Source organism: Pteropus vampyrus, unplaced genomic scaffold (assembly GCF_000151845.1).
Source record: "Pteropus vampyrus isolate Shadow unplaced genomic scaffold, Pvam_2.0 Scaffold220, whole genome shotgun sequence".
Lineage (NCBI taxonomy): Eukaryota > Metazoa > Chordata > Mammalia > Chiroptera > Pteropodidae > Pteropus > Pteropus vampyrus.
The window spans coordinates 1380197-1399193 of record NW_011889001.1 but is presented as its reverse complement, the minus strand read 5'-3'; the positions used below and the strand labels follow the sequence as shown (position 1 = coordinate 1399193).

General features: G+C 37.5%; 1 protein-coding gene across 2 annotated transcripts in view; it reads right to left on the bottom strand.

Annotated features, from left to right (window-relative positions):
• Positions 1–18633, bottom strand: part of PCCB (propionyl-CoA carboxylase beta subunit) — a 57767-nt gene extending 39134 nt beyond the window's left edge. The window contains exons 1-5 of one of the 2 annotated variants that reach the window (XM_011373196.1): positions 18410–18633; positions 15998–16117; positions 14938–15006; positions 12176–12232; positions 9984–10097 (exon numbers count right to left, since the gene is read on the bottom strand). In XM_011373196.1, coding sequence (XP_011371498.1) covers positions 9984–10097; positions 12176–12232; positions 14938–15006; positions 15998–16117; positions 18410–18592 — 543 coding nt within the window. In that variant the 5' untranslated portion in view covers positions 18593–18633. The remainder of the gene's footprint in view (positions 1–9983; positions 10098–12175; positions 12233–14937; positions 15007–15997; positions 16118–18409) is intronic. The other variant, XM_023538396.1, reaches the window with a different exon arrangement.
• Between the last annotated feature and the right edge of the window lie 364 nt (positions 18634–18997).

Below are 18997 nucleotides of genomic sequence, written 5' to 3'. Positions count from 1 at the left end.
GGAAGTAAAAGCTAAAATAAATGAATGGGACTATGTCAATCAAAATAAAAAAGCTTCTGTTCAGCAAAACAAATAGTCAACAAGGTAAAGAAACAACCATCCGAATGGGAAAATATACTTGCAAGCAATGCCTCCAATAAGGGCCTAATATACAAAATATACAAAGAAATCATACAACTCAACAACAACAAAAAAACAATGCAATCAAAAAATGGGCAGAGGACCTGAACAGACTCTTCTCCTTAGAGGACATACAAATGGCCAAAAAATATATGAAAAGATGCTCAACATCGCTAGCTATTAGGGAAATGCACAATGAGATACCATCTCACACCTGTTAGAATAGCTATAATCAACAGGACAAGTAATAACAAATGTTGGAGAGGATACGGAGAAAAAGGAACCCTCATACACTGCTGGTGGAACTGCAAATTGGTACAGCCACTATGGAAAACAGTATGGAGGTTCATCAAAAAACTAAGAATTGATCTACCATATGATCCGGCAATCTCACTACTGGGTATTTACCCCAAAGACTTGAAAACCTATATCCGAAAAGATATTTGCACACCGATGTTCATAGCAGCATTATTCACAGTGGCCAGGACATGGAAGCAACTAAAGTGTCCTACAATAGATGATTGGCTAAAGAAGCTGTAGTACTTATATACAGTGGAATATTACTCAGCCGTAAGAAGAGATGAAATACTGCCATTTGTGACAACCTGGATGGACCTCGAGATAATCATGCTAAGTGAAATAACCCAGACTGAAAAAGTTGAAAATCACATGATATCACTTATATGTGGGATATAAACCTAAAAGCAACAAATTAACAAGATAAACAAACACAGACTCACGGACATAGACTATAGACTAGTGGTTACCAGAAGGTAGGGGTGGGGGAGGATGGAGGAGGTAGACAGGGTAAAGGGGGTCAAATATAGGGGTTTGAGAGAGGGTAAAGTGGGTAAAGGAGATCAAATTATGGTAGCTGAAGGAAACTGGACTTTGGGTGGGAAACACACAATAGAATATACGGATGTCAAATTATAATGTACACCTGAAAATTATATAATTATATTAACCAATGTTAGCTCAATAAACGTAATTAAAAAAAGAAAAGAAAAAATAAATAAATAAAATAAAATACCAATGGTATTCTTCTCATAACTAGAACAACTTTTATACAGAACCACAAAAGACCCCAAATAGCCAAAGCAATCTTAAGAAAGAACAAAGTGGGAGGTATTGCACTCCCTGATTTACACTATACTACAAAGCTACAATAATCAAAATAGTAGGTACTGGCATAAAATCAGATATATAGATCAATGGAATAGAATAAAGTTTCAGAAATAAATCCTCACTTATATGGGCAATTAACCTATTGCAAAGGAGGTGAGGATATACAATGGGGTATACAGTCTCTTCAATAAGTAGTGCTGGGAAAACTGGAGAGATATATGCAAAAAAATGAAATTGAACCACTTTGACACCATATACAAAAATAAACTCAAAATGGATTAGACTTAATTGTGAGACCTGTAACCATAAAATTCCTAGAAGAAAACATAGGTAGTAAATTCCTTGACATGGCTCTCAATATTTTTTTGGCTATCCCTCTTCAGGCAAGGGAAACAAACAAAAAAATAAACAAATGGGACTATACTAAACTAAAACCTTTTTGCACAGCAAAGGACAGCATCAACAAAATAAAGACAACATACTGCATGAGAGAAAATATTTGCAAATGATACATTCGATAAGGGGTCAGTATTCAAAAATATATAAAAAACTCATACAAATTAACACCAAGAAAACAAACAATCCAATTAAAAAATGGGCAGAGGACCTAAATAGACATTTCTCCAAAGAGGACCTACAGATAGCCAACAGACACATGAAAAGATGCTCAACATCAATAATCATCAGGGAAATGCAGATTAAAACCACAATGAAATATCACCTCATACCTGTCAGAATGGCTCTTATCAAAAAAATCAACAAATAACAGGTACTGGCAAAAATGTGGAAAAATAGAAACCCTCATGCACTGTTAGTGGGACTGCAAATGGGTACAGCCACCATGAAAAAGAGTAATCAAAAAATTAAAATATAGAACTACCATACGACCCAGCAATTCCATTTTTGGGTATTTATCCAAAGAAAACAAAAATACTAATTCAAAAAGATATATGCACCCCTATGATTATTGCAGCATTATTTACAATAGCCAAGATAAAGACAACCTAGGTGTCCATCAATAGATGAATGAATATAAAAGATGTGGTATATATATATACAATGGACTATTACTCAGCAATAAAACACAATGAAATCTTGCCATTTGCAACAACATGGATGGACCTAGAGTATTATGCTAAGTCAGACAGAGAAAGGCAAATATAAGATTTCACTTATATGTGGAATCTTTAAAAAAGTGAATAAACAAAACAGAAACAGACTCATAGATATAGAGAAAAAGCTGATAATTGCCAAAAGAGAGGGGAGTTGGGAGAAGGGTGAAATTAAAAAAAAAAAATTTCATGGCACAGTACACTTAAGATTTGCTTTCACTCTCTCTGAATTGCGTCTAAGAGTATTTTTAAAAAGAAACAGTATGTGTCAAAATGTAATAGGTGCTGTGAAGAAAGATGAATCAAGTTAAGAGGGTACAGAATCAGCCCTGGGATGGTGGGGTGCTATTTTAGGTTAGGTAGGGGCAATGTTTCCCAGCTTACTTTGTTCCCCAAAACCTGCACCTCATTCATTCATTCATTCGACTAATGAGTATTCACTCTATGGCAGCCACCAGTTCGAAGCACTGCTGTTAGAACACTGGTGGGGGAGGGGAAGGCACAAAAAATAAAAAATCTCGTGTCTTCATGGTGCTTATATTCCAGTGAGAGTAATGGACAATAAATAAATAAGTAAAACAAATAGTTTGTCAATGTGGAAAGTGCTATGAAAAAAATGCAGGAAAGGGGGATAGTAAATCTAGTTTTAAATAGTATGGTCATGGAAAGACCTCAAGGAGAAGGCTATATTTCAGGGAAAAGACAAAATATATGAAAAGCCATGAAGGAAAAAAAAAGTTATTGTATAAATTTATACACAATGGAATATTACTCAGCCATAAAAAGAGAATCATATCTCGCCAATTGTGACAACATGGGTGAACTTTGAGAGTATCAGACATGTGAAATAAACCAGACTGAAATAGACAAATACCATATGATCTCTCTCAGGTGTGGAATCTAAAAATGTATACATATATTACAAAAACCCACTAAGATTATAGATACATTGAATAGATTTGTGCTCACCAGAGATAGAGTTTCAGGTAGGAGAAATAAAGGAATTTTTTTTTTTAGTTTAAATTAATTTAAAAATTAAAATAAATAAAATTTGAAATCTATTAATATGCTACCTAAAGGAGCCTCACTTTAGATATGAGGACACAAAGAGGTTGAAAGTAAAAGGATGGAAAAGCACATTCTATCCAATGGGTAACCAAATACAGTTGGGGTGGCTATATTGTCAGACAAAACAGACTTCAAATCAAAACGTTACAAGAGCAAAGGCAGACATATATTGACATAAGTTCAATACACTAAGAAGATGTAACACTTATAAAAATATATGCGCCTAACAACAGAGCCCCAACATACATGAAGAAAAAATTGATGGAATTGAAAGGAAAAAGAGAGAGATACCATCTAGGGACTTCAACATCCTACTTCCAATAATGGATAGAACACTCAGACAAGACAGAATCAGTAAGGAAACAGTGGATTTGAACATTTTAAACCAGTAGTTATAAAAGACATCTACCGTATACTGTTCCCAACAACAACAGAATATACATTCTTTTCAAGTGCGCATGGAACATACTCTAGGAAAAACCATGTGTTAAGCCACAAAATAATTCCTAATAAATTTTAAATGACTGAAATCATACAAAGTATTTTTTCCAGACAAAATGTAATGAAACTAAAATAAGAAACTGAAAAATTCATAAATACATTAAAATTAATCAAAACACTTAAATATCCAACAAGTGAAACAAGAAATTACAAAGGAAATTAGAAAATACTTTGAGATCAATAAAAATGTAACATACTAAAATTTAAGGGATGCAATGAAAGCACTCCTAAGAGGTAAATTTATAGCTGTAAATGCATATATTAAAAGAAGAAAGATAAACCAATCTAACTTCCCACCTTAAGAAACTAGAAAAAGTAGAATAAAACAAGCAAAACAAGCAAAAAGAAGGAAATAAAACTTGGAGCAGAAATAAGTAAAACAGGATATCATGACAATAGAGAAAATAAATAAAACCTAAAATTAGTTCTCTGAAAAGATCAACAAAATTGACAAACCTTTAAATAGAGTGACAAAAAAATCAGTATTAGTAAAATAAGAATTGAAACATCATTACATAAGTTAAAATTATAAAAAAATAATATAAACAACTATATGGCAATAAATTAGATAACTTAGATAAAATGGGCTAATTCCTCTATAAACACAAACTATTGAAATTGAACCAAAAAGAAACAGAAAATCTGATAAACCCATAACAAAGAGATTGAATAGGTAATCAAAAAACTACCTACAAAGAAAAGTCAAGGCCCAGACTGCTTCACTGACGAATTTTACTGAACGTTTAACGAATTAATGTCGATCGATTCTTTACAAGTTCTTCCCAAAAAACTGAAGGGGTGGCAACACTTCCAAATCATTTCATGAGGCCATAATTAGGATACCAAAACCAGAAAGAAAAAAAAAATCACAAGACTCAAAGCTAGCAAAAAAAAAAAAATCACAGCAGCAAAACAACTATAGAGGAAAAAAATATAGCACAAGATAACTGCAGACAAGTATCTTATTAATACAGACTCGAAAGTACTCAACAAAAATACTAGCAAACAGAACCCAGCAACTTATGAAAAGAATTATACACCATGACGAAGTGGAATTTGTCACAGAAATACAAAGTTGGTTTAACACTGAAAAATCAATTAATGTAATACACCATATCAATAAAGGACAAAAAACACAATTATCTTATACATGCAGAAAACACCTTTGACAAAATTAAACACCCCTTCATGATAAAAACACTCAACATACTCAACATACAAAAAGTCAAAAGGAACTTCTTCAACCTGATAAAGGGCATCGACTAAAAAAAACAGTTAACATCATTTAATGGTAAAAGAATGAACGCTTATAAGTTCAGGAACAAGACAAAGATGTCCATTCTCACCAATTCTATTCAACATTATACAACATGTTCCAGCCAAAGCAATTAAAATAAATAAAAGGCATCTAGATTAGAAAAGAACAAGTAAAACTAACTATACTTGCAGAAAGCATAATCATGAATACAGAAAAAAACTAAGGAATCCACATGAAAAAATTTAGAGCTAATAAATAAGTTTGGCAAGGCTGTCAGATAAAAGATCGATATAAAAAAATCAACTGTATTTCTACTTACTTGCAAAGAACCCAAAAGGAAACAAAAAAATTCCATTCATAATGACATCAAAAATAATAAAATAGGTATAAATAACAAGTAGAAGGCATGTATGCTGAAAATCACAAAATATTGCTGAGATAAATTCAAGATGACCTAAATAAATGGAGAAATATTCCATATGTGGAGTGGAAGACTCAATATGTTAAGACATAAATTCTCATCAACTTGATCTACAGGCTCTATACAATTCCTACCAAATCTCAGGAGGCATTTCTGTGAGTTGACAGCTGATGCAAAAATTTGTATGAAAATATAAAGGACTCAGAATAGCTAAAACAATTTTTAAAAAGAACAACAAAGTTGGAGAACTTTACCCAACTTCAAAACTACTAGAAAGTTATAGCAATCAAGACAGTGTGGTTGTGATGCAAGGATAAGCGTATAGATCAACAGAAAAAAAAAACTGAGTCCAGAAAGAAACCTTACATTTATGGTCAACTGATTTTCCAAAGTGCTCAGACAAGTCAAGAAAAAAGGAGTAGTCATCTCAATAACTGCTAATGGGACAAGGATAAATTTAGACCCTGACCTCACACCATATGCAAAAATTAACTCAAAATGGATCACTAACCTAATATGAGAGCCAAACTATTATAAACCTTCATGAAAAAAAAAACACTCGACAAAATCTTCACGTCTTTGTATTGGGCAGAATTCTTACATATGACAATAAAAGATGACCCACAAAAGAAAAAATTTGATAAATTGGGACTCCAAAATTTTATACTATTATACTTCAAATGCCACCATTAACAAATAAAAAGACTGGGAAAAAATATTTGAAAACCATTCATCCGATCAAGGACTTGTAACCAGAAATATAAAGAGCTCTTACAAGTCAAAAGGCCAGTTGCAAAATGAGCAAAAGATCTGAATTAGACACTTCAGCAAAGAAGATATACAAATGACTAACATGTACATGGAAACATGCTCAAAGTGATTAGTTAGCAGGGAAATGAAAATTAAAACCATAGTAAGATACCACTACATACCATTAAAATGACTATGATGAAAAAGGTTGACAATATTAAGTGTTGACAAGGTTGTGGAAAACCTGAAACCCTAAATACATTACTTATAGTCATGTAAAATGGTGCAATCATTTTGGAAAAAATTTAGGCAGTTTCTTAAAAGTTATAAGACCCAACTCTCATAAGATATCCACTCTTAAGTATCTATCAAAGAGTTATGAAAACATAAATGAAATATACACAAATATTCATAGCAGTATTTTTTTTGTTTGAAGAATATTATTATTGCACTGTGTAAGTTTGTAATCACATGGTCTTGAATAATATTGACATGCATATATGGTTATAATTAAACTGTCCACAGAGAGCTAGTATGTCTCTTCCATTGTGCTGGTAACACACTTTTCTGGCCTGTCAACCTCTCCATCCCCAAGTCCCTTTTAATTATAGTTTACAATATTTGATCCTGGCTGTATTGCTCATACCATCAATCACAGAGTTTACCTTCTTATAAGCTTGTCCAAGTGACTTGTAATACATTCTTTTACATTTCTACCTGACCAGTGCTCGTTAGGTAATCTGCCTGACAGATGCCTGCCATCCTCTGAAGGAAAGTAATCTTGCCATAATCAATTCACTTTTTTGCCTAGTGTAACTTTCTTGTTCCTGCTCCCTTTTGCTTATAAAAGTTATATTGTACACCTCCTCAGAGCTTTCTGTTTCCACTAGTGAATTCTATCAAATACTTCATTCCCCTTCGCCTTTTTCCAACCATCCCCCAACCCTAGATAGCCATCAGTTTGTTCTATGTCTGTTTTTGTTTGTTCATTTTAGTTTAGTTTTTTTTTTTTCTGAGTCCACATATATGTGAAATCATTATATGTCTGTCTGACTTACTTAGCATACCCTTTAGGTCCACCCATGTTGTCACAAATGACATTTTATTTTTTTTGTTGCTGAGTAATATTCCATTGTGAATACATATATATGTATATACAGACCACATCTTCTATATTCATTCATTCATCAATAGATACATTTGCTGCTTATCTTGGCTATTGTAAATAATGCTGTAATAAACACATATTTTTTCTTAATGTTTTTGTTTTTCTTTTATTTTTTTTTATATTTTTTTTAATGTTTTTGTTTTCTTCAGATAAATACCCAGAAGTGGAATTATATTTTTCTTAATGTTTTTGTTTTCTTCAGATAAATACCCAGAAGTGGAATTGCTGGGTTATATGGTAGTTCTATTTTTAATTTTTTGAAGAATCTCCATACTGTTTTCCATAATGGCTGTACCAATTTACAATCCCACCAACAGTGCACAAGAGTTCCCTTTTCTCCACATCTTCGCCAACACTTATTTGTTGATTTTTTGATAACAGCCATTCTGACAGGCATGAAGTGGTATCTCATTATAGTTTTTATTTACATGTCCCTGATGATTATTATATCCATATATGGATTATTCAGCAATAAAAAGGAATGAACCACTGATACAAGTACAATATGACTAAACCTCAACAAATATGTTAAGCAAAAAGAGTCAGATGCAAAAACTAGGGACAGAAAGCTGACCAGTGGTTGCCTAGGACTGGGTAGGAACTCACCAAAAACAAGCAGGAGGGATCTTTTTGGAAGGAAAGGTTCTGAAACTGGACTGTGGTGATGGTTACGCCACTCCATAAATTTATTAAAAATCATTGAATTGTATGCTTACAATGGATGGATTTTATAGTTTGTAAATTATACCTCAATAAAGTTGTTTTAAAAAAATGTCAAGGTCATGGAGGACAAAGGAAAATTAGGGAACTGCTCCAGATTAAAGGACATTAAATATGATGACTAAAGGCAAACCTCAATCCTGGGTTGGATTTTAGCCAGTAGAGGGAAAAAAATTGCTATAGAGGGCTTTATTAGGATCATTTGATGAAATGTGAATAAGGACCATGAATAATAATATTGATGAATCAATGTTAAATTTCCTGATTTTTATTATTGTTCCTGGTTATTATACAAGAGAATGTCCTTATTCTTAGGAAACACATGATGAAGGATTTAAGAGATAAAGGAAACAATCTCAAATTTACTCTCAAATTTACTCCAATTTACTCTCAGAAAAATATAATATGCAAACATGAATATATGGGGAGAGAATGATAAAGCAAATGGGCAAAATGTGAACAACTAATGAATCTGGCTATCAAACATATGAGAGTTTCTTATACTGTTTTTGCAATTTTCCTATGAAGTTTGAAATTATATCGAAATAATTTTAAAACAATAATACAGGCAGGGAGAAGTTGATGGAAGTATAGACATGACAAGCAACATTAGTAAGTACACAATGCAGACTAAAGTCACTAAACCCTATCCTCTGAAAACAAATTCCAACTGCCCCAGCCTGTACTCATAAAGATGTGTTAAGATTAGATATTTTAAAATTCTGACAAGCTCTAAAATGTGGTAACTTATTGCCATTTCTTAGAGCCACTCTTTCTTTCCTTCATTTCTAACACAGGCATGACTTCAAAGATAGGGGCCAAAGCAGAACTTCTAGGCCTAAACTATCCTAGCCAAGCCGCCCCAAAAACTAATTCTCTCTAGTGGGTTGTCCGTAGAGCTTAAGCTTAAAGATTAAAAGGTAGGTTTAAGATCTGCAAAGAGGCTTCTCAACTAACACAAGTGCTCCCACAATCAGCGGACTATCTTACACAAAGTAAACATTTTTCTGACTGATCGTCAAGGGCAGTAGCTAAGGAAAAAAACTCTCATAAGCCTGCAGGCCAGGGGATAAAAACAACAGCTGCCCTGATGTCTGTCTCCTTCCTTCTTTTTCCTCCTCTCCCTGGTAATGCTGATCTGTCCTTTTCTCGAGTTTCCATTTGGCAGTATCTCTGTCCCTTACCCTAATCTCCATTACTATCTCTCACAATATACTTTCTACTTCAAAAAATGCATTTATTTTTGTGTTTCTTTTCACTTCTTTCTCTGTAACTTTAGTCTGTAGGTAAACAGAAAGATACCTGAAATGATGCTCAGCAATGTTTCAGAATAGTAGGATTTAGAGCAATTTCTTTTTTGTACTGCAGCTTGAACTTTATATAATGACCTTGTGTCTTAACCAAAAAATAAAAATAGAAAGCGATGCATTTTTTTAAATTTCTAATTCTAGCAAATCTGTTCGTTTTAACTTTTCACATTCCCTTATCCTGCTTTTGAAAAAAAAAAATAAGCAACTTTCTCTTATGAAAGATCTTTAATTGTTTTTTCCTATGAGTGGCCCTCTGTGAGGGAAAAAGTCCTCTCCACTTACTCTTGCTTTTCACCCACCCTTCATGCCACTCCTGGTTACACAGGAAGGGGCCACAAAACAAAGAACAATGAGAGATGGGAAAGCTCTGACCAGGACACAGCTTAGAGAATTAAGCCCTGAATTTTTTACTCTCCAGGTTTCTCACCAGAAAGATATCTGCGTAGCCAGCCAAAGACTCTACTCCCTCTTGGATCCGTGCTCCACCAGAGTCATTTAGTCCAATCACTGGAGCCCCCACTGTCATGGCTTGGTCCATGATCTGAGACAGCAGAGAAACCTTCTGTGAGACAATCTTATCAAAAAAGAGCATTTACAAAGCACTGCAGTGTTTTTTTGGAAAATGTCCTGAGAGCACCTTTCACAACAGGAGTAACACTAGCTTCATTCCCCATGATGACTGGGTACCTTTGAGGAAGACAGAGAACCAGACATTTAAAGGGATAATTAAAGCCCCCGCTAAACATCCAAGAGTGAAAGCACTTCACAATAGCAGGGGATAGACTGCTTATAGCAACCACTTCTAGAGCCATAGGCCCAGGCTATATACAGTCATACACCACAGAATATTTCCGTCAACAATGAACTATATATACGGCAGTGGTCCCATAATGGAGCGGAAAAATTCCTAATGCTTAGTGATGTCACAGCTGTCATAAAGTGGTAGCACAACACATTACACACCTACCGTGCTGCCAATCATATAAAAGTATAGCATATACAGTATGTAATATTTTAAAACAATGATGTCACTGGCTCATGTATTTACTATACTATATAGTTTTAGCATTAGAGTGTACTCTACTTATTAAAAAAAGTTTGCTGTAAAACAGTATGTTGTGTTACACCGGCAGCAGCCTCATATATCCTGTGCTTACTGCATCTCTTGATTGCATCATTTTCTCTTGTACTTGATTTAATCTCTCGTTGTTTTGTGCTTGATTTAATCTCACATTGTTTTGTACAGTAACATGCTGTGCAAATTTGTAGCCTAAGAAGAAAGAATAGGCTTTACCATATACACTATGTGTGTGGTAGGCTATGCCATCTAGGTTTGTGTAAGCATACTCTGATGTTGGCACAATGACAAATCACCTCACGATGCATTTCTCAGAATGTATCTCCGTCATTAAGTGGCACATAACTACAGTATTTTTCAACAGCCAGTTCTGTTCCTAGTTACTCTTTTGAAAAAACAGACAGAATGGCAAAGAAGTATTTTTGTGAAAGTAAATATGAATCCATCTGTTAACCTGAGGCCGAGGCCAAGCCCAGGCCTGCTTTTACTTCTAATGAGACAGATTTTGCTCATGGATCAGTACTTGACAGACTAATGAGCAACATTCCTAACAGCCCTTGACAGTCTACCAAACACTTTCACGTCCATTATCTCATTTAACAATCAAAGTAGAGAGAGTAAAGAGAGAAATTAAGAAGGTTTAAAAATTAAGTGGTTGGCCAAAGGTCTCAGGAGTAATACATGAAAGGACCATGTCTAGAATCCAGGTGTTCCATTACACAAGGAGCCCTGCCTAGCTACTAACAATCAATACTACGTTTAACTCCAAAATTCTCCAAATGTGATCTACACTCTCATTCATATCCACAGCATCTCGCCTCTAGCAATGTTTTTAAAATACCATCATGTAATCCTTGCAATGTTTGTTATCTTTTAGCACGTGGACTCTCCACCTAGCCTTTGGGTTCTTCACCTGGAGTGCCCAGAATGCCAAGCCATCTGTGAATAGATTTCAGGGAGTCCATGAACTTGGATGGGAAAAAAATTTACACCTTTAACGTTATTAACTTTAGCTGATCTTTAGCATTTACTTCAATTATGAATACAGGCAAAAAAAAAAAAACAAACCCTCACAGAAGTATCAGAAATACCTGTGACTTTGTCATTAATAGCGGCCACAGATATTTTTGTGTCACATTAAAGTTGTTGCAAATATGTTGAAATATTTTCATTCCTGCATACTTGAAAATATAGTTTAGATCCACTGCTAGATCTTATTATTTAATGGATTAATAAGGAAGCACATATATTAAAAATATTTTTTAAAATCACATTGTAATTCTTTGTTGTCCTACATATTTAATTTTAAGCATGTAAAAATAGAGGGTCCAGGCTTCAGCAGCCTCCCAAAGGAATCTATGGTACAAAAAAACGTTAAGAAGTCCTGCCCTGGACTAAGTCACCTTCAAGCCGACACTACATCTTGCATATCTCTATCCCACCCCACATATCCAGCTCAGTGTCTTGCACTCCAAAGATACTCAATATGCACTATGCGTCTGATGAAGGTACTGGGTTTGTTGTCACTATTAAGTACTTACTTTGCAGATCTTTTGGGCATGTGCTCCCGACAGACTGCCTCCAAAAACCGTAAAATCCTAACAAAAAAAAAAAAATTAAATAAAAAATATAGTGACTAGCCAGAAATGAAGAGCTGGGAGGAGGAAATAGAAAATTCATAACGTTTTTAAAGGATTTTCAAAAGTTTAAAAAATTAGAAATGTCTGACTTACAAATTATTCCATAGAATAGTGAATATCTTAAAGGGAATTGGTTCGTGTATTGTCAGAAGCAAAAGACCTAGTCTTTGCTTCACAAAAATGATTTGCAGCTCTAATGAAATAAAAACTTTTCATGCAGAATTCATCCAAAAATCAAATTCTATGGATGTCAAATAGTCAGGCATTTCTATTACTAATTTCTATTTTTTGCTGTTTTAAAAAAAGTGAATCAGAGCCTTCACTGCATTCTCTTGCTTATGGATTTTCATTACCTTCTAATGTAAAAGGCTTCTTGTAAGAATGACTTTCTTCCTAAATCACCCCCTCCCCCCAAAGACGGTGGGGAGTTAAAATCAGATCCGGCATATAAGGACAAAAAAGAAGAGGAAACAGAAGGGAAACTGAACGAATTTGAGGGGAACTGAAAGCACAAGAATATCTTTACTTACAGGGAGCAAACAGAAGCCTATACACCTGCAGAGAGAGTACCCCCACAGGAGGAGTTAATCCAGGAACCCTGGAAAGTATGGGGTAAGGAGGGGAGCAAAACATTTATATAAAGTCTGTGTTAGGAGCAGTTAGACCCCACACGGCCTCTCCTTCATCTTGAAAAAGGTTTGTTCTCTAAAGAAGCTTAACCAGAGAAATTCTGGACTCAGTCACCAGCCACAAAAGGTAGAAGTGAAGCTGAAAACAGGTTGGATTAGGAGCCTGTACACTAAATGATGAATAAGCGCTAATCCTTCCTTTCCCCCTACTTCCCTCTCCACCCCAGAACACATCTACAACCAATCATCAGGCAAGAGACTGAGGGTGCTTCTCTGGCAAAACAGAATCTCCCCAGAAAAAAATGCCTATAGATATTAATACTTCGGGGATCACTACCAAAATGCTGGGTCATCACTCCCCATCCTCAGTATGCTTCAGGGCCTATTTCAAATGCCTCATTTTCCCTAAAGCTTTCCTGAATCCTGGATGAGATCTTCCCTTGTCCTGAGCCCACAGCACCTGTCCCAAAACACACTCACTCTATCTTTACTTTAGCCACTCCTGTTCTTCCCCATTCTATCTACAAAATGATTAGCCTGTTCAGGCCAAGAGCTTTGTATCAGTCATCTCTACCTCCTCCTAATCCCCACTTTATGAGCATAAAAAGTGCTCAAAAGTATCAATTTGATGAATTTTTATATCTACTTAATAGTTAGTGAGACACTGCATCCAGAAAGCACAGCTTTCTTTGTTCTATCTTATTAAGAGTTCCTACTGTACAAGTTTTTCCCAGCTCTCATAAATTAAAAAAAAAAAAAAAAAAACCAGATGGTTTCTTCTAGTGGAACATTTGGTAGACCCATGTATAACAGTTTTAAAACATTTCAAATGTAATTCGATTAGTAAGTATTGTCTAAATAAAATAAATTTAAAATTAGCCAAGTATAATTATTTTAATATCCAACTCACAAAACATTTTAGGTTCCTAAACAAGCTCTATAACTTTAGGTCTACAAAAGGAACTAAATACTTAGACTTATATACACATTTCCACCTCAGGAGTGGGGCATGGAAAACAAACCCAAAATAGCAATCAACATGTTCTTTGTGTTAGTTTCTATTACTGCTGTAACAACTTAACACAAATTCAGTGGCTTGAAACAACACAAATTTATTACCTTATAGTTCTATAATTTAAAAGCAAGCCTACAAGGGTCTCACGCAGCTACAAACAAGGTTAGCAGGGCTGGGCTCCTTTCTGGAATATCCAGGGAAGACTTTGTTTTCTTGCCTTTTCCAGCTTTTAGAGACCATCTGCATTCCTTAGCTCGTGACACCCCCTTCCTCCATCTTCTAAGCCAGCAATGGCAGGTCATGCGCTTCTCATGTTACTCTGACCTCCTCTGCCTCTCTCTTCCACTTTTAAGGACTCTTGTGATTACACTGGGCCCACCTGAATAACCCAGGCTACTCCATTTTAGAGTCAGCTGATTAGCAACATTAATTCCATCTGCCAGCTTAATTCCCCTTTGCCATGTTAGGTAACGTATTCACAGGTTTCAAGGATTAGGAGGACTTGAATTTTTGGGGGCCATTATTCTGCCTACTACATTCTCCTATTGTCTCAGTATGAAGAAACTGTACCTGTTTTGATGCAGCCTGACAAAACTTATTTGAACACTTTCAAGAAAAGCCCAAAACTTAGGGGCCTGTGGTTCGGATAGTCAAGTCCCCTCCACCCAGGCTGCATCAAGGTCTCTCGGGTCCACATACACTGCCCAGGACACAGCTGTCCTCCAGGCACACACCCCATCTGCCAAAAGATATCTCAGTCAGAATAAACTCCTGGTTCCTAGGTCTTTCTTACATGACACTGCTTTGTGATCTTCCCTCAAACAAACTGATTCTTTCTAAGAAAAATACGTAGCATAATACGTATTTTATGTAGACGAATGCATTTAAAAACAAAGTAAATCCCTCCTCTGCCCCAAACTAAATGCAAGTTTTCTTTCCCCAAACTGTTTTTTTCTCACGTATTTTGCTCCTGGCTCTGCCCTCACGGAAAGCTCTACCTATTAAGAGTTATGAAATACCTGACTGAAGACATAAACCAATCTTCCATTGATTCGGCCCCGTCCAGTGACCACACTGTCTCCAGGAAACTACCAGAAAAAAATTAAAAAAATAAATAAAGGTTAAAAAACACAAACACTCCCTTTAATAAATTTAGCAATATGCCCCAGTGGAAGACACCTCCCCGAAAAAACACCCCACCCCAAATTCCTTAAAATTCAATATTAGGAACCTCAAGGAATCTTCCCTTCTCCTCTCAGTTCTGCAACAGCAAGCACCAGGCTACTGCTTCAACAGAAATGAAAGGCACTGTGTCTTAGGCCTCAACCTCCTTCCTAGAAGCAGAATCAAGACACCCTCTAGAGCTGCCATTACCAAATACAGAAGAAGGTCCTATCAACATGGCAACTTCTACAAAGATCCACACTCCACCCCCAAACCTTTAAGAGGCAAACCCGTCCCCCTTTTGCTTGGTAATCACTGTGTGGCCCATAATGACTCAAATAGAGCCAGCTAGAGTGATTTCAAGTTTACAAATTTTTGTCACAAATAGCATATATGCAGACCTGAAGAAAACTGACCAAAAGTGAGTCCACAGAAATCTGTGTACTCATGGATAACACCCAATTGAAGGAAGAAGTGTCAGTGACTCTGACCTCAAAAACTCCAAGGCATAAAGTTTATGAAAAGAGACAAATGGTCAGCCTTTAGGGGTCTCTGGTACCTAGACAGACCAGAACAAAACTAAAAGACATCCTCATCTTTCCTTCCAAGTTTGTCATTCTATACTTGTAAGAACTTTGAACCCATAACCAGAGCCCTGAGTACTAGGGCAGAGTCCCACTACACAAGGTATGAGCAGTCCACTCACCTTCCTTCATCTGCAAAGGTAAGTGGGGGAACCTGGAGGCCCCAATAATGCTTCTCCAGAGGCACTCCTGCATTCCAGGGGCCCAAACTTAAAAAATTTTCAATGTATCCTGAGTCCCAGAAGGACTTCATTAATTTAGTGGGTAAGCCAGCAGGGCCACAGCTAGAAAGTCCAGTTTGGAGGCTGACACCACCATTGTGAACCGATACCTTATTCTTATCAGCAGCCATTCCAAAATCGGAACATCTGTGTTCCACAAACATGTCGCTCTCAACAAAACTGCCAGGGTCCAGCAAAAGACTGATCCGCTCTCTGGCTGTTAGCTTTCCCTAAAATGCAATTAAAAAAAAAAAATCATTCAGTGATGTCATCATAGGCAGTCAGTAAGCAAGAAGTGCTCATCAGAAAGCCAGGAGAGCACGTTTTGCCCCTTCGCTGCTATGTGTGAAAGCCTCAATTCCATCAACCTGCTCAGTTAGGAAATCAGAGTAGACAGGGTACTCCAGGAGCAACCTACTGTGGAAGGCATATAAGTAGGAGGAAAAGGTAGAGAGGAGAAGTGTGGTAAGGAAAGCCTGACCCTGGAACAAGATAACAAGTTCCACAAACATTTACTGGAGACCTAAGGAGCAATAAAAAGAAGAGAGAAGCAAGAGGTGGAAAACTAAAGCAGGCTTAGTGAAGGGTCTGAAGCTACACCCCCAGATTCACAGGTATCTTCCAGGGAACCCCACAGAAACTCATATCACTAGGGTCCAGCCCCAAGGACACTTCCGAGATGACTTCCTGGTTCTTCTCCTGCCTCCTCCATGGGCTTCTCCTACTAACTTACAGTGGGGACCCTGTTTAAGGACTCTACTCTTGACAGTGATGCTATGATAAAGACAACAGTATAGCAGGGAGTGGCTCAGAAGAAAAGGAATGCTAAAAAAATCACTCAAGAGTTAAAAAAAAATGCTTCTGAGAGAGGGTGAGGTTGGAGCCCTCAATCTATCAAGAGCCTCCATTGCTTGGGCTCCCAAGCCCTAGTTCAAGCCAAATACCCGGGCCCATTGTCTGTCCTCTCCACCTAAAACACCTCGTATTGGCGATATTTATCCCTTAAAAAAGTAGCCAAAGTCAGTAAGGTCATATTAAAACAAAGAGGCAATCCTGTACACTGTACGTAGAGTAAGGTTTCAAGAAAGCAATTTGGCAATATATATATCAGAGTGTTGAAATACTCATATATTTTTTCCCAGTAATTTCATTTCTGGGAATCTATCCTAGAAAAGTAGTCCAAAATTTGTTTTAAAGGGGGTGGAGTGGAAATTTAAATCAAGTTGGCTTCCTGACTAAGTCTACTTTGGCAAAAGAAAAACAGCTTCTGGAGGCTGCATCTAAACCCACTATGATCTGCCTACTGGGAGTGGTGGGGTGATGTTCCAGGGAGGAATTGAGCAACTTGCCACAACAGAAAGAGTGCAGGGGAGCACTGAATGCCTTTCCAGAGGATGATCTAAAGTTTTCCTCACCCTAGGCAGAGCCATGCAGGGGAGAGAGGGAAACTACTCCTGGCACTATACACTATCAACCAAATTTACATCTCATTCCCAAATGTCAAAAAAGAACTGTCCCCTTCAGGCCCTTATCAAATGAGAATTTACAACATGTAAATCAACACTCAACTTAAAGAGTTGGTTCAAATCCCCTCAATGAAGACCCCATCTTCCACACTATTCATCTCCCCCATACTTGTGAGCTGTGCCTCAGTGCCCTTACCTCTGAGAATTTCACTTCTGCACTTTCACTTCTGCACTCATCCAGCAAATCCTTACAGACTCCCACACGTGTCAGAGACGCAGTGAGTCTAGATTCAAGTCCCAGGTAACCAATCTGGGCCTCGAGTTTCTTCTGCTGCCAAAGGCCCACACAGCATATCTCTGAAAGCCACCTGCCATTTGTGTCGACACTCAGTTGGTGGGTAGCAGTGCCTCAGCTGCTCACTCCAGCCAAATATCTAGGTAACCTGAGCACTCCCAGAAAAACCACCTGCTTCTGACGCGTGCTTTTCCTATCCAGCAGGTTGATGCACACTGAGACCCTAAAGGTGTTCAGGTAGTCTAGAGACAAAGGTTCCACAAGTTTTCTGCAAGCACCACACATCCCACTCCAGGTTAATGTGAGAGTTTGCCTTTGTTATTTCCCCTGCCATATACCTTGATTTTATTTCTTCCACTATGGAGCAAGAACCATTCTTTCATAGGACGTGGGAAGAATAAGCAGAATTTTTTTAAATTAAGTGCCTATCATTATTTCACTGTCTCTATTCTAACAGTAAGATTATGAGGGAAGAATTATTACTACCTTCTTAGTGACTTGTCCAAAAATTTATAGCTATTAAGTGGTGAGTCTCCTGGAGCCCAGCCAGGTCTGTCTAAAATTACAAAGGTAAAGTATAAAGTGATAAAGCCCAACTGTGCTAACCTTCAGGGAGGGCAACGAGTTCTCAAGGTAAACATTCTCGCCCCGCTCCTCCACTCCCCTCCCCAGATTCGCGCGTATTGGCCGAGAAGCCTCAAACACCGAGAGCCAGGCACACTGTGATAGGTCGCGAACGCCGCGGTCCCCTCCGGACTTACTCTTTTATGCTGCGCGTCAATGCGGCGCTGGCCCCCTCCCAACAGCGCGGCACGACGTTTGGCATCGATGCGCTCGTTAATGGAGACGGGCTTGCTGCACAGACTGCGAAGCGCAGTGCGGAGACCGCTTACCACAACGCTGAGCCTCGCTCCAGCCGTCGCACGGCGCATAGCCGCTGACATTTTTCTGCCGTCGCGCCCGCAACTAGCGCAGCAGAGTACGCATGTGCATCAGTTACGCACACGGCGGAGTCTGCGCTTGCGCAGGCGTTGGCAGAACGTAGGGAGCCGGTGGGCAGGGATGCTGAGTGAGCTTGGGAGAAAGGCCTGTGAGTTCCACATTCTAGGCCGCTTTAGAGGGTCATCAAGAGAACAATGGGACTGGTTTTCAGAGCTTGTGCCCACCTGGCTACTCAGAAGATACCCTTAGTCCTTGCTACCTACACTTCTCTTCATTCCTCTCCCTCCAGAAAATGAGTAGTGTCGGGAGCCTTAAGCCTGCAACTGCTGGCACAGCCCACCTGTTTCTGACTAGCCAAGTAGAAGTCACCTCATCTGGTGGACGCCAATGAGCTTGTAACAAATACT